Source organism: Schistocerca cancellata, chromosome 2 (assembly GCF_023864275.1).
Source record: "Schistocerca cancellata isolate TAMUIC-IGC-003103 chromosome 2, iqSchCanc2.1, whole genome shotgun sequence".
NCBI lineage: Eukaryota > Metazoa > Arthropoda > Insecta > Orthoptera > Acrididae > Schistocerca > Schistocerca cancellata.
Window position 1 is genome coordinate 73,604,655 of NC_064627.1, and position 25,586 is coordinate 73,630,240.

The 25,586-nt window shown below is 46.1% G+C and overlaps 1 protein-coding gene across 1 annotated transcript in view; it reads right to left on the bottom strand.

Annotated features, from left to right (window-relative positions):
• Positions 1-25,586, bottom strand: part of LOC126150929 (uncharacterized) — a 66,696-nt gene that overhangs the window by 1,403 nt on the left and 39,707 nt on the right. Inside the window, exons 4-5 of the mRNA XM_049915908.1 lie at positions 13,319-13,555; positions 5,554-5,738 (exon numbers count right to left, since the gene is read on the bottom strand). Of these exons, the coding sequence (XP_049771865.1) occupies positions 5,554-5,738; positions 13,319-13,555 (422 nt within the window). The remainder of the gene's footprint in view (positions 1-5,553; positions 5,739-13,318; positions 13,556-25,586) is intronic.

Here is a 25,586-nt window from a genome sequence, read left to right on the forward strand (position 1 = left end):
TATGATATGCTACATCCGATGGCTACACCATGATTTTGTGTGTAGAATGCATAACTGAATTCAAAGTAATTCTGGTTTAGTAGTAGTTTTATCACTTCAGTGAAATCGTGCGTTCCTGAAACGGGTAATTTTCTACAGTGTAGTAAGTTGTTTTCTATGGTATTAATTGCTTCTCATACAGGAATCTTGGTGTAGACATTGGTGATGTCAAAAAACACGAATTTTCCAATCTTTGGAATTATTATATCTTTTATATTGTTTCCTAATGTTCCTGAGATTTTGATTGGGAATCGTCTTCGATATGTACAGTATTTTGTCAGTAGGACGTTCAGCTTTCTACTAATAATGCAGACTGGGCTATCTATAAAGCTAACCAGTGGGCATATTGGGATTTGTGGAGTTTTGGTAAGTGCCACGATTTATATATAAAATTGTTATCGGCTGCAAATACACACACTAAAAATCCCTTTGCTTGTAGCTTGAGAATGGACACGGAACCGAAATGAACTTATAGGACCGAAACATAACATCGTAAATAAAGGTTTCTGAATATAGCGGCGTTTTGGATTACTGGAACTGTAATGTCCTTACAACTCATAACTGCGTTGTGTCCATTATTTTAAAGATATTACAAAATAACTGTGGTTTGTAGAGGATCAAGAATGCCTGCCCTCTTCCTATCATACTGGACCATCACGATTCTCAGAGGAATGCCCATGATTTTGACTGAGACTATATTCTGAAATATTGTGTTCTGAAATACATTTTTTACCCATTTTGAGTGATTTTTGTTCTGTCGATAAATACGTAGTTTGTAGGGCCGTTAATGTTGAAGTAGTCCACAGCCGAACGAATGAGCTCATAGTTTCATGTCTGTGGATTGAATCTTGTTGCTAAACAGATTTATTACGACTGTGAACGATATCAGTATTTAACGATTCACGTGTTATTTTCCTAATCTTTATCCTGAAAATAGAGGTAAAAATTTTCTTCATGAGTTTGGAAATAAAAACGGATACACTAGAACTTTCAATCAAATCAGTATAGTCGTTTTATTTATACTACTATAGCTACATTTTGGACTCGTATATTACGTAATCTGTGGAGTAATGCACGATTCGAATGTTATAGGAGCAGATATATACGCATTATCCGGCGACTTCATTGAGGTAAGAATTTTCAATTTATTCAGAATGATCTTTCAGAGCCATAACGCAGCACTGCTGAAGTCCAAACTTACCAGTTTAGATTCACAGTCAGTTAATTATTAAAAGGATATATATGAATCACATTTTTATTTGGAGGTTAGTCACGTTATTATTGCGAGATTATAAAATAATAAACTGTTGGGAGGTTACACTAAATGTGAATGCTATACGTATAATTATAAATATTTTAATCTGTGGGGAGGTTACAATCTCTTGGTCTTCGTCTACGATTTTTACCCTCCACCCTTCCCTCCGATACTAGGTTGGTGATCCCTTGATTGTCCTCCCAACCGATCCTTTCTTCTAGTCGGGTTCTCCCCAGTTATGTTCAGTACCTCCTCATCAGTTACGTGATCTACCCAGCTAATCTTCAGTATATTTCTGTAGCACCACATTTAAAAAGCTTCTCTTCTTGTCTAAACTTTTTGTCGTCCATATTTCACTTCCATATATGGCTACACTCCATACAAACACTTCCAGGAAGTGCTCCCTATCACTTGAATCTATACTCCATCTTAACTAATTTCTCTTTTTCAGAAAATATTTTCTTGCCATTACCAGTCTACATCCTATATCCTCCCTACTTCGAGCATCATCAGTTATTTTGCCTCCCAAATAGCAAAACTCATGCATTACTTTAAGTGTCTCATTTTCTAAGCTAATTACCTCAGCATCACCTGATGAAATTCGATTACTTTCCATTATCCTCGTTTTGCTTTTATTGATGTTCTTCTTGTATCCTCCTTTCAAGACAGTCCAGTAATTACTGCAAAACACGGCACATGTAATGTTCGTCCCATTTTTCCTTGTGCACGATTTTCAGTGTGTGTTGTTTCTTCATCTAGAAGTACCTGCTGCAACCTACATCCTTCTGAATCTGCTTATTGTATTCATCTTTTGGTCTCCCCCTACGATTTTTACCCTCCACACTGCCCTCCAATACTAAATTGGTGATCCCTTGATGCCTCAGAACGTGTCCTACCGACCGATACCTACTTCTAGTCAAGTAATGGAACAAATTCCTCTTCTCCCCAACTCTGTTCAGTACATCCTCATTGGCTACGTGACCTACCCATTTAATCTTCAGCATTCTTCTGCAGCACCTCATTTCGAAAGCCTCTATTCTCTTCTTGTCTGAACTATTTATCGTTCATGTTTCACTTCCATACATGGCTACTAAACTAAAAAACTAAACTCCTCCAGAACAGGCCATGAAGGCCCAAAGGTACCGACTGGCCGCCGTGTCATCCCCAGCCCACAGGCGTCACTGGATGCGGATATGGAGGGGCATGTGGTCAGCACACCGCTCTCCCGGCCATGGGTCAGTTTCCGAGACCGGAGGCGCTACTTCTCAATCAAGTAGCTCCTCAGTTTGCCTCACAAGGGCTGAGTGCACCCCGTTTGCCAACAGCGCTCGGCAGACCGGATGGTAACCCATCCAAATGCTACCCCAGCCCGACAGCGCTTAACTTCGGTGATCTGACGGAAACCTGAGTTACCAATGTGGCAAGACCGTTGGCACCGTACATGGCTACACTCCATACAAATACTTTGAGAAAAGACTTCCTGACACTTAAATCTAACCTCGATCTTAGCAGATTTCCCTTCTTCAGAAACGCTTTCTTTACCATTGCCAGTCTACACTTTATATCCTCTCTACTTCGACCTTCATCAGTTATTTCGAGTGCCAAATAGCGAAACTCATCTACTGCTTTAAGTGTCTCATTGACTAATTTAATACCCTCAGCATCACCTGAATTAATTCGACTACATTCCATTATCCTCGATTTGCTTTTGTTAAAGTTCATCTTATATCCTCTTTTCAAGGCACTGTCTATTCCGTTCAACTGTTCTTCCATGTCTGCTATCTCTATGGAATTACAGTGTGATCGACAAACCTCAAAGTTTTTATTTCTTCTGCATGGATTTTAATTTCTACTCCATATTCTTTGTTTTTCTTCATTGCTTGCTCAATATACAGATTGAATAACGTCGGGGATAGGCTACAACACTGTTTCACCCCCCTCTCAATCGTTGATTCCCTTTCATGCCCGTCGTCTCTTATAACTGCCACCTGGTTTCTGTACAAATTGTAAATAGCCTTTCGCTCCCTGTATTCCACCCTGCTACCATCAGAATTTGAAAGAGAGTATTCCAGTCTTAAGCTTTCTCTAAGTGTACAAGCGCTAGAAACGTAGGTTTGCCTTTGCTTAATCTTTCTTCTAAGATAAGTCGTACGGCCAGTATTGCTTCACGTGTTCCAACATTTCTACGGAATCCAAACTGATCTTCCCTGAGATCAGCTTCTACGAGTTTTCCATTCGTCTGTAAAGGATATGTGTCAGTATTTTGCATCGTGACTTATTAAACTGATAGTTCGGTAATTTTCACACCTGTCAACAGCTGCTTTCTTTGGGATTGAAATTATTATATTCTTCTTGAAGTCTGAGGGTATTTCGCCTGTCTTATACATCTTGTTGATCAGATGGTAGAGCTTTGTCAGGGCTGGCTCTTCCAAGGCTATCAGTAGTTCTAATAGATTGTGTCTACGCCCGGGGTCTTGTTTGGTATTGCAAAACAAACATGACTTACATTCATAAACAGTTGTTGGTCATCTCAGAATTTCTTGGTTACTACGTATGACTGCTGTTAAAATTATGTGGGAATGAAGAAAACAATCACCAGCGAGATTCGGATTGCTTGACTACTAAAATTTTCAGATTATATTTTCTCAAAAACAGTCTAGAGCTGTGTCTCACAGTTTACATATTTTGAAATCCTAGTCGTGCCCTACGCACTCTGTCAGTACGAATGAGGAGAAATTCGCACGGTACTCTAGTGAGATGGGCGGGTCGGATCCGCCGAAGTGGCTCGCGAGTTCTGGGATGTGGCGGCCTCGGCAGGCTGCGCGACTCACCAGTAGAGATGGGCAAAACTGTTCTTTTCAGAGATCGGATCAGAACTGTTCACTCCCTGAAATGAATTAGCTCTTTTTCATGACTCACCACTCATTCACAATAGAAAATAAATGGAAGGCACATTGCCCTTTAAACTTGGTTTATTCCAGTACTACACCTGTGTTTTGATCTTATTTGATCCTATTTTGAAGTAACACAGATAATGAGTAAGAATTTTGTATTGCTTATTGAAATTTCCACGATATGACAAAGTTTTTGATTATTGACCTATTTTGCACTATCGTGGTTTTTTGGGTCATCAGAAAATGTTGTAACTTGAGATTTACATTAACAATATATTTGGCTATAATGTATTAAAATTTCATTAACCTCATACAAATACATCGCAAGCCATATATTTTTAAAGTGAACGTTTCCTTCCGAAGACGCCTAAAATCGCAAAATCCGTACCAGAATAAGAAAAAAAATATAAATTTGACTGTAAAACGAAAGTGCTGCATATAGCCTTACGCAGAATAAAACAAGGAAAATATTGGTGTATGACATTTTGCGATACGTTTATCGGTTCGCTCATAATTAAAGCGTAAATTCGAGTGTCCATAATAAAAATCCTATAGTAAGAGGAGTCGTCAGGAACCTAATCTGATCAGTTTAAACAAATAAAAATAAAATAAAAACAAATGTGTATACATAACATAATAATGTAATATACATAGCGGTATTACTACGAAGAACAATATCCAGTAGAGACGAACTCCGATGCAGAAGCACTGAGTCGAGCAGGTCGAGCCGCGAGCTGTATTACTGCGTGAGCTAAGACCGCAGAGACCAGAGTGACACCTGAGTCGCTTTGCTCAACACTCTGGCTAGAGTCGAGAACGGTGGGGTGAGCGTTGAGCGGGCGAGTTCCGAGGGTAAACTCACCCGCTCTGAGACAAATCGTCCGTTCCCTTGCGAGCAGGTTGTTGCAAGTAGTTCCTATGTTATCCGCTTGGTGGCTCTCTGTCCTGTTGCTCGCATCAACTGCCCAGAGGGCAGGACATGCAACTGAAACGATCGCCGACAGAGTGCGATGCGAAGTTAAGCTGCACCAGACACTGCACGCGGCAGACGACGCACAGAGACGGCACGGCATATGTGAAACACAAAATCCAATGCAGCACTGCACAATGCAGGCAGCCAAGGTAGAAGCAGGGCAGAGGCCGGCGCTGGCTGTGTTGTGTGGCGTGCACTGTGCTGTGACCAGCAGAGGCGCTGCTGATATGCTCCATCTCTCTCTCTCTCTCTCTCTCTCTCTCTCTCTCTCTCTCTGCCGTGGGAAACGTTTGGAGCTACCGTTCTTTTTTTCTGAATCACTGATTGTTCACTCCTTTGAAAGATTCAACTCTATGAATCAGTTCAAGAGCGGATCCCCTGTCTCTACTCACCAGCAGCGGCAGCGCGGCGATGCGGCCCTCGACGTCGCCGGGCCGCAGCAGGCGCCGCCCCGCCGCCCACAGCACCCTGTCTGCCGCCGCCTCGGCCGCCGGGCCGCACAGCTCCGCGCGCAGCGCCGCCGTCTCGCCGGGCGCCGCCGTCACCAGCGACAGCGGCACCACCACCCGAGGCGGGGCTGCGGCCCAGTCGTGTCACTCGCACACCTCCTGCATCTTGAGGCATCCAAAGCTTAACTACACACATCAAAAATAGTTTTGCATCACCCCGGTTCCCAGAAATCCTGACGACAGACGTTGACTGTGGATATTGTATCACAGTCGCAGTCCCTTTGACTGTTCAGAGACGTCACTAAACCCGCCGAAAGATGCTTGATAGGTTCCCGGGAATTACGCCGGATAATATTGTAAAAACAGCACAATATTTGAGCGAGACAACTGCCCGCTATCTTCAGGAGCTACTGTCGCGTCGCTGAGAAGCTCGCCAATTTATATGTTGGGTTTCTAGAACAACGCAGACGCCAGCGGGGCATAACGTCATCGAAGACCAATCGTAGACGGCGTCGAATACCACAGCCCTCTGCTGGAGAAACGCGTCGCGGTCTGCGGAAGCGCGCCGCGGCGCGGGAAATGCGGCCGGAAGCGACGGATCCCGTTCGCGCGCACGGAGTGTTGGCGCGCGATTTAAGCATCTGCGCTAAAGTTTCCCATCTGCGATGACTCGGTGCAGTTGCTACTCTGCGGCTGGCTCCCAACCTTTGTTCAGGTAAAACCCCGTGTCTCTGTTTATTAGGTCACTGCTTATACGTATTTCGACCGCCTCTTTGATGATGGAGTCCCAGTATGTGGAAGCATACGAGAGGATCTTGGTTTCTTCACAGTTCATGCCGTGTCCCGTGTCAAGGCAGTGTTCAGTAACCGCAGATTTCTCTGGCTGACCCAACCTCGTGTGACGTTTATGTTCGTCGCATCTGTCTTTAACCGTACGACACGTCTGGCCAATATAAGACTTCCCACAGTGGCACGGCATTTTATATATTCCTAGTCTCCTCAGGCCGAGGTTGTCTTTAACAGAGTCCAGTATTGATTGCACTCATGATTGAGGCCGGAAAACACATTTGATCCGGTATTTCTTGAAAATTCTGCCCATCTTAAAAGACACGCCACCGACATACGGTAGAAAAACCAACCCCATGGTGTTTTCTGCTTATTCAGGCTGTTCTTGAGGTTTGGAGCGTGCTGGCCGAAATGCATTCCGGATCTGCTTCGTGGAGTACCAGTTCTGGGCAAACACAGAGCGGAGATGGCTAAGCTCTGCCGATAAGCTGTCCTGATCTGAGATGGCTCTAGCCCTATGCACTAGCGTCCGTAATACTCGTACAACGCTGCGCAGTGAGGGATGATGACAGCTCGTAGCTTATAAATACAAGTCTGTGTGCGTAGGCTTCCGGAACACACTGTGACCCAAGGAGACGTCTCCTTTTCTACGAACCAAAACATCTAGAAGCGGGAGCTCACCATCCCTCTCTACCTCCGTGGTGAAACAGATGCTTGGATGTAGGAAGTTCAGATGTTCCAAAAAAGAAGGAAGCGTTGCTCTCCCATACGGCCATACCACAAACGTATCATCTACATATCTCCAAAAACATTTGGGTTTCAAAACCGCCGTCTGAAGTGCTTTGTCCTCGAAATCTTCCATAAAAAGATTAGCTACTACGGGAGACAGAGGGCTACGCATAGCAACACCGTCAGTCTGCTCAAAACACTGGTCTTTGAATAAAAATATATAAATATAAATTGGCGAGCTTCTCAGCGACGCGACAGTAGCACCTGAAGCTGGCGGGCAGTTGTCTCGCTGAAATATTGTGCCGTTTTTACAATATTATCCGGCGTAATTCCCGGGACCCTATCAAGGAGATGCAGCGCCGGGAAAGCCTCAAACAGCACACCCGCTCAAATATGTTAACAACCAAGCATGAGCAGCGCCTGTTGGACGGAGGGGGTCCGACAGCCGATCGGTTCCAGTCATTCCGCCAGGAAAGAGGTATACGCCTCGTGATGTCTTCCCTCTCAACAAGGGCAGTGTCCAGACGTCTCGGACATGGAGGATATACAGAGAGACAGGAACTATCGATGAAATGCCTCGCTGAGGCCGCCCAAGGGCTACTACTGCAGTGGATGACCAGTACCTACGGATTATGGCTTGGAGGAACCCTGACAGCAACGCCACCATGTTGAATAATGCTTTTCTTGCAGCCACAGGACGTCGTGTTACGACTCAAACTGTGCACAATAGGCTGCATGATGCGCAACGTCACTCCTGACGTCCATGGCGAAGTCCATCTTTGCAACCACGACACCATGCAGCGCGGTACAGATGGGCCCAACAACATACCGAATGGACCGCTCAGGATTGGCATCGCGTTCTCTTCACCGATGACTGTCGTATATGCCTTCAACCAGAGAATCGTCGCAGACGTGTTTGAAGGCAACCCAGTCAGGCTGAACGCCTTAGACACCCTATCCAGCAGGTGCAGCAAGGTGGAGGTTCCCTGCCGTTTTGGGGTGGCATTACGTGAGGCCGACGTAGCCGCTGGTGGTCATGGAAGGTGCCGTAACGGCTGTACGATACGTGAATGCCATTCTCGGACCGACAGTGCAACAATATCGACAGCATAATGGCGAGGCATTCGTCTTCATGGACGACAATTCGCGGACCCGTCGTGCACTTGTTGTGAATGACTTCCTTCAGGATAACGACGTCGCTCGACTAGAGCGGCCAGCATGTTCTCCAGACATTAACCCTATCGAACAAGCCTGGGGTAGATTGAAAAGGGCTGTTTATGGACGACATGACCCACCAACCACTCTGAGGGATCTACGCCAAATCGACATTGAGGAGTGGGACAATCTTGACCAACAGTACCTTGATGAACTTATGCATAGTATGCCACGACGAATATAGGCATGCATCGATGCCAGAGAACGTGGTACTGGGTATTAGAGGTACCGCTGTGTAGAGCAATCTGGACCACCACCTCTGAAAGTCTCGCTGTATGGTGGTACAACATACAGTGTGTGGTTTTCATGAGCAATATAAAGGGCTTCTTATGGCGTGTGTTTTTCTTTGCAGTTAAGTCGACATCTGCGTTACGCTATGACGTTTGCACACACGTTGATTTTTTTCCACCTTGTACAGTCTTTATCGATTGATCGATCTACATCTACATCTATCTACATCTACATCTACATCGATGAGAGGATACGGAACAAAGAAGGTCTAATGAACTTATGTCCGGAAATGCAAGATTTCCATGCTAGAGACCGTTTATTCAATCATACATTGCAGCGAACTAATATGCGCTGTACCATGCAGCCACAGTCGCAGCGTGTGTTGAAATTGGTTTCCATGTGCCTCAACGCGTGGGTGTACGCGCCGCAGCATTTGTCTCACACGTTCACATGGGCCAGGCTGCACCCGAACAGTGTTAATGGCAGCATGAATACGTTGCTCCTGTGTCTCCGCATCTGGAATGAGCTCTACACGATACTTTTGAGATGGCGCCATAAAAAGAAATGTCACTGGTTCACATCCGGAGAACGAGCAGGCCATCCAACTGGACGGCATCGTCCGATCGATAGACCAGGGAAGACACGACTGAGATGCGTCTGGACGTTAACGGCGAAGTGGGCTGGAGCAACGTCATGTACCAGCTACAGAGGCCTTCCGATCATCAATGACACTTCTTCCAGAAGGGGAGGCAAAGTCAGCCACAAGAAACGCCGATAGTTGCGGCCTGTTAGGCGACGTGGGAGGAAGACTGGTCACAAAATACGGTCGCCTGTTATGCCGGCCCACACATTCCGGCTGCACCGATGCCGATGTGCCCGCATCTCGTGGTCGTGCGGTAGCGTTCTCGCTTCCCACGCCCGGGTTCCCGGGTTCGATTCTCGGCGGGGTCAGGGATTTTCTCTGCCTCGTGATGGCTGGGTTTTGTGTGCTGTCCTTAGGTTAGTTAGGTTTAAGTAGTTCTAAGTTCTAGGGGACTGATGACCGTAGATGTTAAGTCCCATAGTGCTCAGAGCCATTTTTGATGCCGATGTTTCGATGTCACCATACCGTGCGGGTTCTGCATACTATCCCACAAGTGACTGTTATGAAAGTTGGAGACGTAAAGATGGCCTCATCTGTGAATCGGATGGATGACACAGAACCCAGAATTGTGGTTGCCTGGTGATGAAATCAATGATAAAACTGTTCCCAGTGTGGAAAGTCTGTCGCTAGTAAGCCCTGCACACGCTGTAAGTGGTAAAGGTAGTAATAATTGTCATGGAGATTGTACCACACTGTCGTCCGGCTTACCCTGTACTGGGTGGCCAAATGCCTGGTACTGACACAGCTGTCTCCTTCCACACTGTTAATCACATTTTCCTGCAAGTCTGGCTTCCGATTCATTACTTGCAGCTTCCCGAAACGACCCTGTCTCAGACAAACGGTGAAACACTGTTGCAAACATTGACTGCTGTGGTTGTTGTCGACGGATATGGGTATTCTGATACAATCTTGCTCCCCGCCGCCTGTTGCTTCCCTGTAGGTAAACACCATGTCGGCAAGCTCTCGATTCGAGTACGGAACCAGTGTTAAACGCCGTATCACATCCACTACAAGGTGAGTCAGCAACAGAAGTGAATGGGACTCAACATTACCAATTACTATGGCAGGAGAGGGTGCTAGGACATAACGCATGAGGAACAGTACCACCCTCTAGGAGGAAACCATACAGGCCGCAGCCTCTGTATCATTGAATGAATGGTCTCTAGCATGGAAGCCTTCCATTTCCGCACATAATTTCATGAGACCTTCTTTGTTCCGTATCCTCTCCTCGATCAGCACCTAGAGTTTGTATACGGTGGAGAAAATCAACTTGTATAACGTTGTTGCTTATGTCTGAATACTGCAATTTCGTCAGCCAAACAGTCGCGAAAGAACATACAGAAAACTTATAATCCTAGGGGAAATATATAGAACTCTCTACCGTCAATAGACTTGCTGATAATCAGACACATTGAGCGTGTGCAATGCTCGTTACATATGCTGAATAATAAGACAACGATGATTGAATTTGGTTACTGTGCTCAATGATAAAACTGCCACATTGACAACGAAAAGCGTCGGAGTGCCAGAGATTACATTTACTACTAGCTGACTGCCCGGCGTTGCGCAGGTAACTATTTACTCCAATCTTTTGTTAGTCCATCTCCTCCTCTCCCTCTCTCTGTCGACCTCGTCTTCCACCTCTCTTTATCCATCTCTTCCTGTCTCCTTTCTCTGTATGTGGCGTTCTCTCCCCTCTCTCTGTCCTCCTCTTCTTCTTCCCTTAACAGGGCGGGGTAACCACGCGGTATGACGCGCCTTGCCACGGTTCGCGCGGCTCCTCCCGTCGGAGGTTCGAGTCCTCCATCGATCATGGGTGTGTTTGTTGTCCTTAGCGTAAGTTAGTTTAAGTTAGATTAAGTAGTGCGTAAGCCTAGGGAGCGATGACCTCAGCAGTTTGGTCCCACAGGAACTTACCACAAATTTCCAATTTCTTCTTCCCTTTCTCTGTCGATTCTCTCCACTCCCTCTCTCTGTGCATCTCCTCCTCGACTCTCTCTGCCCATCTCTTCCTCCGCCTGTCTCTGCCCATCCCCTCCTCTTTCCTTTGTCCACCTTCTTCTCCTCCCTCACCCCTGCACGTATCTTCCTCCGTCTTTCCCTCTCCACGTTATCAAGCTCACCCCAATGAGATGCTGGCGATTCTTATCCCCGCCGTATTTCTTACCAGGTCGTAACTAACATGTGTACCAACTTTGATTGAAATCGTTCCAGGGGTTTAGGATGAGCCTCTTACCCGTCGCTTTGCCTACGTGCAATTGGTAGGTGCTTATAGTGGTATATGTGGACACTGTTGACGAAATGTGTTGTGAACAAAGTTAGTAGTAAAGAAGTAGTAAATCAAAAAGTTTGATCGGACAGTTTTTCACGTGTCTCAACATTTGACGTCATATCTCCTGAACTATGTGTCTTACAGTGATGTATTTCTGAAGGTACTTTCACCGGCATATGTAGATACTATATGCTAGAAGTGCTGCGAATGAGTTAGAAACAACGAAATAATAAATTTAAACGTCTTGCATCATGCGTCACATTTTCACGTATCTCAATGTTTATGGCACTACCTGTCGTACAATGATATAATTTCTCTGATAAATTCAGTGGTGTATATGAATCCTATCGGCAAAATTTGACGCCAGTACATGTAGTAGTAAACTAGTAATAAACTAAAGCGTCATTCTTCATCCGGCAATTTTACTACGCGAACAATGAAAATGTAATATATGATAAACTTTTTCCCTTTCTTAATTTTGTGGGGTTGTCGGCGAGAAAAAATTTCATACAAATTTGTAATGATGTGTAAAGTTTGTTGCATGTGACTAAGTGCTCTGATTCTCAAATGCTGGCTGAATAAAATGAAGGTAGTCGCGCATTGTAGGCTGCATTGCTTTTTCACCCCATCCGCACCCTTCTATAGGTTCTTATTCCCATAGCGATTCTTCCCAGACAGTAAGTAATAAGTGTACCAAGTTTGGTTGAGATCGATCCAAAGGTTTAGGAGGAGATGTGGAAAATACACATATACATAAAAACATATACACATACACCTAACTTATAATGTGTAGCGATTAGTGGATCACTGAACCATGGAAAAGTTGTAGGACAGTTTAAAGTATATTACAATTTAAATAAAGTCTCAGTATAATAGATTTTTATGAAATGATGGTGTGCCGTTGATGCCCGGAAGGCCCCATCCGGGGAAGTTTGGCCGCTGGGTTACAAGTGCTGTCTCTGGTGGCGCCACCTTCGGTGACTTGCGAGTCGATGATGATGAAATGATGATGACAACTCAACTCCCAGTCCGTGAGCAGAGAAAACTTCCAATCCAGCCGGGAATTGAACCCAAACCCGCTGCATGGTAGACAAACACGTTACTACTGAGCTAAGCAGGCGGACACAGATTTTTATTTCCTCTAATGGATGGAATACACATCTACTTACTAGAGAGAGAACTTTTCTAAAAATATGCAGTGAATACATAAAAAAAAGAAATGACGCTAACACTATAGTCCATACCAAATTACAGGGAGGACTGCATCGCGACACAGAACATGTTATTCTATTCCAAGTTACTGAGACAAAATCACAAATTATAATGAAAATCAAGTTGCATGCCAAAACAACTAAGTAGCAGGCTGCTCAGCGTATGGATCGCGCAACCACAAGGAGATGAGGGAGGAGGTGAAAGGACAGGGGGAGGGGGGGAATTGGGCAGATAGATGGGGGAGAATGAGATGTACAGAGAGATGGGGCGAGGAAGAGATAGCTACAGGAAGAGGGGAGTATGAGATGTGTACAATACATGTGCAAGTGAAGCCGTGGGGAAGCGGCTGGTACATCTAAGAAGAATGGTGGAGACTTTGCACTTCGCGACTGTGGCAGAAGTTGGTTAACAAGTGTCAGAACGGGATAGAGACTCTGCACTTGGTGACTGCGTCAGGGTTGGTCAACACGTGTCAAAACGAGGTATGTCTCTGCACTTGGTGGTTAATGCGTGTCAAAAAGAAGTACGGACTCTGCACTTTGTGGCTGCGACAGGAGTCAGAGGGAGAACGGATAATGGTGTCGCAGCGAGACAGGGGCGCCGCGGCTGCAGCTGCTTACAGCGGCTGGTGGCGGCCAGCTGCCTCCAGCTGGCCAGGTCGTGGCGGGCGGTGGGCTGGCAGCGCGCCCCCGCGCCCGCCCCCGGATGCGCGCCCCAGCAGCCGCCCCCGCCGCCCCCGCCGGGGCACTGCAGCGACACCGAGCCGCCCAGGGCCGCCTCCAGCAGCGCCGGCTGCGCCGTGCCGGCGTCCGCCCCTTCACCCCTGCCGCTGTCCGATGTGGCCTCCGGTTCTGTGTCTAAACACAAGCGGTCAGGTGTGATGTCACTTGTCCAACAGGCTGGTCTTTCTCTAAGCAAATGGCTTCAAGAATTTGCACAAATACACTCCTGGAAATGGAAAAAAGAACACATTGACACCGGTGTGTCAGACCCACCATACTTGCTCCGGACACTGCGAGAGGGCTGTACAAGCAATGATCACACGCACGGCACAGCGGACACACCAGGAACCACGGTGTTGGCCGTCGAATGGCGCTAGCTGCGCAGCATTTGTGCACCGCCGCCGTCAGTGTCAGCCAGTTTGCCGTGGCATACGGAGCTCCATCGCAGTCTTTACCACTGGTAGCATGCCGCGACAGCGTGGACGTGAACCGTATGTGCAGTTGACGGACTTTGAGCGAGGGCGTATAGTGGGCATGCGGGAGGCCGGGTGGACGTACCGCCGAATTGCTCAACACGTGGGGCGTGAGGTCTCCACAGTACATCGACGTTGTCGCCAGTGGTCGGCGGAAGGTGCACGTGCCCGTCGACCTGGGACCGGACCGCAGCGACGCATGGATGCACGCCAAGACCGTAGGATCCTACGCAGTGCCGTAGGGGACCGCACCGCCACTTCCCAGCAAATTAGGGACACTGTTGCTCCTGGGGTATCGGCGAGGACCATTCGCAACCGTCTCCATGAAGCTGGGCTACGGTCCCGCACACCGTTAGGCCGTCTTCCGCTCACGCCCCAACATCGTGCAGCCCGCCTCCAGTGGTGTCACGACAGGCGTGAATGGAGGGACGAATAGAGACGTGTCGTCTTCAGCGATGAGAGTCGCTTCTGCCTTGGTGCCAATGATGGTCGTATGCGTGTTTGGCGCCGTGCAGGTGAGCGCCACAATCAGGACTGCATACGACCGAGGCACACAGGGCCAACACCCGGCATCATGGTGTGGGGAGCGATCTCCTACACTGGCCGTACACCACTGGTGATCGTCGAGGGGACACTGAATAGTGCACGGTACACCCAAACCGTCATCGAACCCATCGTTCTACCATTCCTAGACCGGCAAGGGAACTTGTTGTTCCAACAGGACAATGCACGTCCGCATGTATCCCGTGCCACCCAACGTGCTCTAGAAGGTGTAAGTCAACTACCCTGGCCAGCAAGATCTCCGGATCTGTCCCCCATTGAGCATGTTTGGGACTGGATGAAGCGTCGTCTCACGCGGTGTGCACGTCCAGCACGAACGCTGGTCCAACTGAGGCGCCAGGTGGAAATGGCATAGCAAGCCGTTCCACAGGACTACATCCAGCATCTCTACGATCGTCTCCATGGGAGAATAGCAGCCTGCATTGCTGCGAAAGGTGGATATACACAGTACTAGTGCCGACATTGTGCATGCTCTGTTGCCTGTGTCTATGTGCCTGTGGTTCTGTCCGTGTGATCATGTGATGTATCTGACCCCAGGAATGTGTCAATAAAGTTTCCCCTTCCTGGGACAATGAATTCACGGAGTTATTATTTCAATTTCCAGGAGTGTAATTCAGCAAAGTGAAATTCCTCTTGAGGTGATTTCTTTCACGAACCTCATTATTAGCGTGCTTGTTTGGTTGAGCAGTAAATGTCTGAGAATTCTGCCAGGAGAAAAAAAGAATTACTAATTTTGTGTGTTCTACTTGTGTATGTTTTACACCATCATCATTGGGTTACCTTTTATTCTACTTAACGGCACATTTACACCGAAGTTCCAAAGAAAGTTGTATAGGCATGCGTATTCAAATACAGACGTATGTAAACAGGCAAAATACGGCGCTGCAGTCGGCAACGCCTATATAAGACACAAGTCTCTGGCGTAGCTGTTAGATCGGTTACTGTTGCTGCAATGAGCGTGATGTTATAGTCGGCGAACGAACGATGGGACACAGTATCTCCGAGGTAGCGATGAAGTGAGGATTTTTCCCATTCCACCATTTCATGTGTGTACCGTGAGTATCAGCAAACTGGTAAAACATCAAATCTCCGACATCGCTGAAGTTGGAAAAAGATCCTGCAAGAACAGGACCAACGACGATTGAAGAGAATCGTTCGCAAATTGCCGCAGATTTCAATGCTGGGCCACCAACAAGTGTCAGTATGCGAACCATTCGTGAAACATCATCAATATGGGCTTTCAAAGCCGAAGGCCCTTAATGACTGCACCACACAAAGGTTTTACGAATTGCTGGAGCCCGTCAACACCGACATTGGACTGTTGATGACTGGATATATGTAGCCTGGTAGAACGAGTCTCGTTTCAAATTGTATCGAGCGGATGGACGTGTACGGCTATGGAGACAACCTCATCAGTCCGTGGACCCTAAATGTCAGCAGGGGACTGTCCAAGCTGGTGGAGGCTGGGCGTGCGCAGTTGGAGTGATATCCACTCATGCCCATTGTGCATTCCGGCGGACTTGGGCAATTGCAGCAGGACAATGCAACACCCCAAACGTCCAGAATTGGTACAGAGTTTAAACACTTCCGCTGTCCACCAGACTCCCCAGATATGAACATTATCGAGCATGTCTGGGATGCCTTGCAACGTGTTGTTCAGAAGAGATCTCCATCCCCTGGTACTCTTACCGATTTAAGGACAGCCCTACAGGATTCCTGATGTCAGCTCGCTCCAGCACTACTTCAGTCATTGTTGGAGTCCATGTCACATCGTGTTACGGCACTTCCGCGTGCTCGCGGGGGCCCTACACGATATTAGGCAGGTTTACCCAGTTTCTTTGGCTCTTCAGTGTAGTTGTTCATGGTATTGTGCGCCGTGTGGGCACAACTGATGCTGTAACACTGGTTCTAATCTGCAGTTGTTTTGACAGTGGTATTAGTTTTCACGTTGTTACAAGTCTATATACTGTATCCACAAGAGGCACTGTTTGAATGTTTACGATAAATTCATTTATGGGTGAAAATTCTACAAGGCTTCAGTGATGTATACAGAGTGAAACATCACCATAAAACGAAGTAGCCGATGTACGACTTACTGGACGCTAACGGACCAGCAAATTTCCTGGTACTATCATTGGCAGTAACGTGCAGTGAAATTCGGTCATTAAAACCATTATCAAAAACAGCGTAAAAGCAATAAATTGTCTACATTGTCTATCGTATTCAATAGAGGGGCAAACCGGTCGCTAGGACTGATGTTTAATCGCACTTAAGTAGTACTCCATTTTGCCGATGGTTTGGTTCACCATTCAACCATTCAGTTTACCTTGATGCCATGACCATAACTCAAATAGCCGCCATTCGTGAGAAACTCAGTGCGAAATCCTTATTACATTTGCTGTAGTACACGGATGCTGAAATCTTAGAGAATATTCAACAGCTAACTGACGTATGGCTGACCTCAACGTATTGGTTGGAGAGGCGTCAGGCACACTCGTGGTGGAGTATGAAGTGACTTGTCGTCACTGCATGGAACACCGTGGAGAGATTTGCCGCAATGTCTAGCGGTCAGAATCTCACCTCGCCGGCGAAACACAGCTGGTGAAAATTTCTTCCAGTTCGAGGATTCGAGTCGCTTTTCCTGAAAGCGCCACTGTACAGGCGTGCGTTAGCGACCTCGGCCACTGAAGCAGCAATGGGGGCGCACAGTTTAACGTGGAGTCCAAACCACTCCTCAGTACGGCATTGTTTCACATTAAGAAATCACTGCCTGGTATGAGAGGAGCAATAAGCGAACTGAAGAGGCATCGAACCCTGATCCTCTGGAGTACTGCTTTGGTAGTTCAGACTGAGCCGCCGAGTAGTATTGTTCTGCACTGGTTATAGCTTATAAACAGACTGCATAACACCGTCTGGATCATTATTTTTTATTAATTATGACTGGTTTCCATCTGACTAGCAGACCGTCTTCAGATCTGAGTTGGGAAAAAGGAAGGAAAAAAGAACAAACAAAGACACGACAGTATAAAAGATTTACTTGCGTGCAAGCCGGCCGTTGTGTCCGAGCGGTTCTAGGTGCGTCAGTGCGCATCCGCGCTGCTGCTACGGTCGCGGGTTCGAATCCTGCCTCAGTCATGGATGTGTGTGATGTCCTTATGTTAGTTAGGTTTAAATAGTACTAAGTCTAGGGGACTGATGACCTCAGATGTTAAGTCCCATAGTGCTTAGAGCCATTTGAACCATTGCGTGCAACACTAAAAATAACGTCGTCAGTGAATTACAGATAAGATTAAAACATTGCAAATATTTATAGTAACACTGGCGCCATTATTTATAGCGTTACACTTTGAAAGTTATCTGTTACGTTCACAAATTTAAGCATTCAATTTCTTTCGCGTCTCAGACGCTCTACAAAGATATACAGTGCCGGAAAAAATGCAATACCTTCAGAGACAAGATCATATTACTGACAAGTGATGTGACAGGTAGTTCTTAATTTTAGGGGTACATGATAACGAATTCAGTCCAAATGAAACACACACGTCGCAGTAATGGGTGTGCAGACAGTCACGTTTATACATGTGCCGTCAACGCAGGCGTTTATCCTAGTATACAAACAATCATAAAATTGCCGAATGTCACCCTATGGTAGACTGTCGCGAAGGTATTACACCTTTTTCAGCAATACGGCAGTGGTTTTTGCAGGCTCTGGAGAGCGAGGAAGTTCCCGCTTCATCATGCCCCACACGTGTTCAATTGGCGGGAGATCTGGTGGTGATCGTACTGCCCAGATCAGCTGTCGTGCACCACGAAATGTATGTGGTGTGGCGGCAGCTGTATGTAGTCGTGTAATGTCCTGCCTGCTGAGAAAGCACGCCACCTTCCTGTCGAAGAAACGGCAGTAGCACGCAAGTAACAGCTTCGGCAACGTAGCGGGGATCGTAGCTGGTTGCTTGGCCGTGCAGACACATCACATGCGACAGCGAGTTGTAACAAATATCCCTTCCCTCTTGCACCACACACACACACACACACACACACACACACACACACACACACACACACAAAACGTGCCTGGGGTGGGACCTATGTGTCGTGGGCTAATTATGCTCTGTGGAATAGACAGCTCAGCAGATCCACGTCATACAAGTGATCCTCCGTCAGTCGCATACGGAGAGAACCTCCTCTCATCACTGAAGAGTTCCGGCCGACTCTTTCACGACACCAGAATTGCCGTGCTTCGCAGAGTCAGCTGTATGCTGGCCAGAGGCACGCGTGCTCTTAGTCGGTTCCCAAAGGTACCTGGTGACAAAGTAGGTCCAGCATGTGCTCGGATTTTTTCCATGGCTGATCTTCGGTCGGCCACTGCTGCTCCCACGAAGCATCGGTCTTGATGTGCGTCTGTGCTAAGGCCCCCGTAAACGATCAAACGTGATTCACAAAATCGCTCTTATCTAGTCACGGATGCGGCAAGCAGGCCCGTACACGTTCAAACAGTGTTCGTCAGTATGGTGTCACCGCCAGACACCACACTTGCTAGGTGGTAGCTTTTAAATCGGCCGCGGTCCGCTAGTATACGTCGGACCCGCGTGTCGCCACTGTCAGTAATTGCAGACCGAGCGCCGCCACACGGCAGATCTAGAGACAGATCCTAGCACTCACCCCAGTTGTACAGCCGACGTTGCTAGCCATGGTTCACTGAGCACTACGCTCTCATTTGCCGAGACGATAGTTAGCATAGCCTTCAGCTACATTTGCTACGACCTAGCAAGGCGCCGTATTCAATTGCTATAATACTTCTGTATCATCAAGAGCAATTTCTACAAATGTGGATTAAAGTTAAGTATTCCAGAAGCTACGTACTTTTCTTTATAGCATTCATTACGTATCCTGTTTCAGACCTCACGCCAGCCTGCGTGAGCTTATAGCGTGCATTTCGGTCTCCTCCAACAAAACAGTGTTGGCACGTCTGCCGACACTTCAGTCAGTTTAACCTCACTTGGAAGAATACGCAGTTCGTGTTCGTGTGTATTTTGAGCGCAGCGAGCACGCTCACAAATGCAGACAAAGCATTCCTGGCATTGACTTCGGCACTGCGTTTAAAGGAGAAGAAGAAGACAAGACTCTCGTCTAGGGAATAGCTTAAAACGAGAGATTTACCACGAAAATATGCTAAAGGAAATATTGCTCTCAGAACGGGATGATTACAACTTTCTTCGAATGGACAATCAAACTTTTTAAAACTTATTAAGTCCCTCCTAAAAGAGCAAATTTGCCGCTGAAGTTCGCTCTTATCTAGTCACGGATGTGTCAAACAAACCTGCACACGTACTAAGAAAGCTTTTCAATTTATCCTTACTTTTAAAGCAGACACTTTTTCGCGTATTTTGCGCTATTGGGAAACGCTACTAATGCAGGTAAAGCATTTATAAGATTGCCTCTGGCACTGTATTTGTAGAAGAAGAAAACAAGAAGCTGGACCAGGGGATGGTTTAAAATGAGAAACACGCAACTGGAAACCTGTTAACGTAAATATTTCACTCAGAACCTGATCATTACATCAGCTTTCTGCGGATAGACAGTGAAACGCGTAAAAAGTTGTTTAGTGCTACTTCGCCCTCACATTGAGGAACGCGGCATAAGTTTGCGAAAATTTATTCTCTTCTACTTGGTCGCCTCATGACAAGTCATTAAAATACCGCAACATGGTAACATATAGCCCACATCATCTGTAGAATGATCAGAGAACTTCGATTTCTTTTATTTCATTCCGCTCCACTTGTATATCATTGTACGGGTAAAATAATGAATTTCTTCATAACCGCTTCATGCGTAATATATGTCGCGGAAAAATGTGGTACTTCTACCATTTTGGTAATTGTTATTTTATTTTTATACTTGATCGTAGCTGTCGTAGTATTGGAAACTCACGATACAATGAGATAAAATCAAAACAATTTTTCACTAAACAAGTGACACGAAATATTAACACAACGTCTGCCATCTTTTTAAACTTTCTGTCAATCAAAATTTGTCTTAGACACGTCAAACACAATCTCTCCTTGACAAACGCATGAAAAGGCACCGGACACGTATTGGGCAAGGACAGTTTTTTTTTGTCCTCAGTCTACTGACTGGTTTGATGCGGCCCGCCACGAGTTCCTTTCCTGTGCTAACCTCTTCATCTCAGAGTAGCACTTGCAACCTACGTCCTCAATTATTTGCTTGACGTATTCCAATCTCTGTCTTCCTCTACAGTTTTTGCCCTCTACAGCTCCCTCTAGTACCATGGAAGTCATTCCCTCATGTCTTAACATACGTCGTAGTACAGTGTCAGAAGATGCTACAAAGTTAGTGGCTGGCCTTAGGCACAGTCTTTTAGCCTTTCCCATGACCGGTAATACTGGTAGCTGCAGGTTGAGAGGGCACTGACAGTTAAGTTTGACAAAATGTTTGAACGTTTACGGGGGCTTTTACTCGGACGTTCAGGTTATGTTCCACAGACCACTGCTGAAATTAGCGACACATTACCGACAGACTGCGCCCAACATGTGCAGCAGTCCATCCAGCTTCTCGCAGGCCCACAATGGCTGAGGTTGTTCACTAGGAGTACGTACTCATCGGCAGGGCATTTGTTGTACCCTACGATGAATGTTGCAAACACTGTTCACCTCTGAGCTCACAAGGGAACCTCCCCATCGCACCCCCCTCAGATTTAGTTATAAGTTGGCACAGTGCATAGGCCTTGAAAAACTGAACACAGATAAATCGAGAAAACAGGAAGAAGTTGTGTGGAACTATGAAAAAAATTAGCAAAATATACAAACTGAGTAGTCCATGTGGAAGATAGGCAACATCAAGGACTGCTTGAGCACAGCAGTGCCGTGCTCCCGTGGTTAGCGTGAGCAGCTGCGGAATAAGAGGTCCTTGGTTCAAGCCTTCCTTCAAGCGAAAAGTTTAATTTTTTATTTTCAGACAATTATCAAAGTCCAGGCACTCACATAATCAACTTCACTCTCCAAAATTCCGGGACATGTTCAGATTTGCTTGGACATATGCAGGATTTGACGGTCTACACACGGAAAAATTTGAAGACGTTAAAAACATATGTTTTGACAGAGCACAGGGAGAACTGTGCGACTGTGTAACTATTGCATTCGTTTGTTGCAGTTTATGTGACAAACTCTTATGTTTTCATCACTTTTGGGAGTGATTATCACATCCACAAGAAAACCTAAATCGGGCAAGGTAGAAGAATCTTTTTACCCATTCGCCAAGTGTAAAAGATAGGTGGATCGATAACATATTCCTTTCATGTGACGCATATGCCGTCACCAGTGTCGTATAGAATAAATCAGACGTGTTTTTCTGTGTACGAATCGGTTGACCTACGACCATGCGACCAAATGTTTTCGGTTCCCATTGGAGAGGCACGTCCTTTCGTCTACTAATCGCACGGTTTTGCGGTGCGGTTGCAAAACACAGACACTAAACTTATTACAGTGAACAGAGACGTCAATGAAGAACGGACAGATCATAACTTTGCGAAAATAAAGACAATAAATTTATAGCACGCGGGAAGATTTGAACCAAGGACCCCACGTTCCGCAGCTCCTCACGCTAACCACGGGACCACGGCGCTCTTACACTTGCACTCTCCTTGATGTTGCCTATGTTGCGCACGGACTACTCAGTTTGTATATTTTGCTAATTTTTTTCATAGTTCCACACAACTTCTTCCTGTTTTCTCGATTGATCTGTGTTCAGTTTTTCAAGGCCTATCCACTGTGCCAAATTATAACTAAATCTAAGGGGGGTGCGATGGGGAGGTTCCCTTGTCAGTACAGATACTGCCTGCAGAGACAAAACAGAGGGCATGCAGATAGGCCTCCAGAGTGCCCTCTGTCGCCGTCGAGCGTGACAAATGAATCACTAACACGAGAACCCCTCAACATGCTACTCAACGCAGAACCCGAGAGCGTCGCATTTGTTCCCCGGCTCTGCATTCTGTACCGAGATGGCGATCTCTGAAAATATGACTGTCCTTGAAACGTTGAGTAGAATGGCACGAGAAAACTCTTTTGAAGTTCCGGTATCCGCGAACCAGTGATAAACGAACGCGGCAAATGCACTGATAGAGAACAGCGTTTTTCGCATGAACGAAGCGAGAGTCGAGCCGAGTTTAGCTGCATGTTGCGGCGTGGCATGGGCGGCTGTGATAAGACGCCCTGTAGTCGGGTAAGATTTCAGTGCAGCTTAATCAGGCTGCCGTTCAGTCACGGACGTTGTGCTTATTAACGTGTGCCTCCTTTCTGATTCGTACTGCAGTGTGTTAGGGCGATACTCAAAGCAATTATTTTCAGAAATTTATCGAGTGATTTCTATGTTGAAATGTTGCGTTCGTGTTTTTGTAAGATGTCTGGATTTTCGAAGCACGGCGCAGAATCGGATTTTCTTTAATCCGTTGAAATATTACGGCAGTTAAGCATAGCCATTTAATCTGCTTCTTTCAATGTTCTCTGAGGTACATAGACTTCCATTTGTTCAAATATTTCACATGTTATGTGAGAGCAGAGTGGTGTTATGGTGTCACACTCCCATGACAGCTCAAGCACCGGCCCCTGGTCGGCTGGTCCAGCTGAGAGTGCAGCCTGTGGAGCACTGCAGCTTCCACTAGTAATCACAGAGATGAAGCCTTATTCTTAAGTCAGTAAAGAACTGACTGCTCCATTCTTACCACAAGGAAAAACTCAACCACCAGTCCTCAGTAATGTTACATTGGTGCGCCATGGTGTAACTGATTATTTAACAAAATATCCTACCAAGAAGAGGTGAAACATAAAAAAACCAATGATCTGAATTTCATCCCCTCTTTTTTTTTTAAATAAACTTCCCACTACATGTTATGTTCTCCTGATATCACTTCTATTTCACCAATCAGTGCCCTCTCAACCTGCAGCTACCAGTATTACCGGTCATGGGAAAGGCTAAAAGACTGTGCCTAAGGCCAGCCACTAACTTTGCAGCATCTTCTGACACTGTACTACGACGTACAGGGCTATTACAAATGATTGAAGCGATTTCATAAATTCACTGTAGCTCCATTCATTGACATATGGTCACGACACACTACAAATACGTAGAAAAACTCATAAAGTTTTGTTCGGCTGAAGCCGCACTTCAGGTTTCTGCCGTCAGAGCGCAGTGAGACAAAATGGCGACAGGAGCCGAGAAAGCGTATGTCGTGCTTGAAATGCACTCACATCAGTCAGTCATAACAGTGCAACGACACTTCTGGACGAAGTTCAAAAAAGATCCGCCAACTGCTAACTCCATTCGGCGATGGTATGCGCAGTTTAAAGCTTCTGGATGCCTCTGTAAGGGGAAATCAACGGGTCGGCCTGCAGTGAGCGAAGAAACGGTTGAACGCGTGCGGGCAAGTTTCACGCGTAGCACGCGGAAAATTGGCTCATGCCACAACTGGAGACCGACAGCGCCGACTTCATCTTTCAACAGGATGGTGCTCCACCGCACTTCCATCATGACGTTCGGCATTTCTTAAACAGGAGATTGGAAAACCGATGGATCGGTCGTGGTGGAGATCGTGATCAGCAATTCATGTCATGGCCTCCACGCTCTCCCGACTTAACCCCATGCGATTTCTTTCTGTGGGGTTATGTGAAAGATTCAGTGTTTAAACCTCCTCTACCAAGAAACGTGCCAGAACTGCGAGCTCGCATCAACGATGCTTTCGAACTCATTGATGGGGACATGCTGCGCCGGGTGTGGGAGGAACTTGATTATCGGCTTGATGTCTGCCGAATCACTAAAGGGGCACATATCGAACATTTGTGAATGCCTAAAAAAACTTTTTGAGTTTTTGTATGTGTGTGCAAAGCGTTTTGAAAATATCTCAAATAATAAAGTTATTGTAGAGCTGTGAAATCGCTTCAATCATTTGTAATAACCCTGTATGTCCACAAAGTAAGTTCCGTTTGGTGATATAAAACTAATGTCTGCAGATTACAGATACAGCAAAAATATTTATTGTACAAAAATCTACAACTGTTAACCTACTATTCTACATAGTTTCCGAAATTTTGTAGGCACTTGTCATTGCGTTGTACAACTTTTTGTATGCCTTACTCATAGAAGGTTACCGCCTGTGTATTCAACCATGTGGTAACATGTTCTTTCAGCTCGTCATCATCGTTGAAGTGTTGACCACTAAGGACAGATTTCAGGTGTAAGAAGAGATGAAAGTCACTAGGAGTGAGGTCCGGGCTGTACCAAGGACGATCAAACGTGTCCCAGTGAAATTCCCGTAAGAGTTGTTTGGTCACATTCGCCGTGTGAGGTCGGGCATTATCGTGGAAAAAACAACACCTTTTGACAGTAATCCTCGGCGCTTGTTCAGTATTGCGAGGCGCAATTTCTTAATCGTCTCGCAGTAACCATGCGCATGGATTGTATGGCCTCGTTGTAAGAAATCAATCAGCAAAATGCCTTTTCTCTCACAAAAAACGGTGCGCATGACTTTTCGAGGTGTCAAGATTTGCTTAGGCTTAACCTTCGTCGGGGATGAAGTGTGCCTCCACTCTATTGATTGCCGTTTTGTTTCAGTAGTGTCGTATGATTCCCAAGTTTCATCCTCCGTGACTATCCGAGAAAGAAAACCATCGCCTTATTCATTGTAGCGTGCCAAAAACTGAAGTGCACTGCCCATCCGTTGTTTTTTGTGTTGTTCAGTAAGAATATTGGGTACTCAACGTGATCAAAGTTTTCGAAATTTCAGTTTTTCAGTAACAAATTCATGAGTTAGTGATGGTGAGATTTGCAAAACTTCCATAGCAAGGGTACTAAATGTAAACTTACGGTTGTGCTTAATCTTCTCTTCAATTGTGTGAATCAGTTCATGAGTAACCCCAGACGCGCGTCCACTTCGTTCTTTATCGTGCACTTGATCACGTCCTTCATTGTACAGTGTGACCCATCTTCTAAACATTGAATCACTCATAGCATTTTGTCCGTAAACCTCGCAGATTTGCCGATGAATTTCCTTTGGTTTAACTTTCTTTGCATTTATAAAACGAATCACAGATCTGATTGCACACACGGCGGCATTTTCAGTT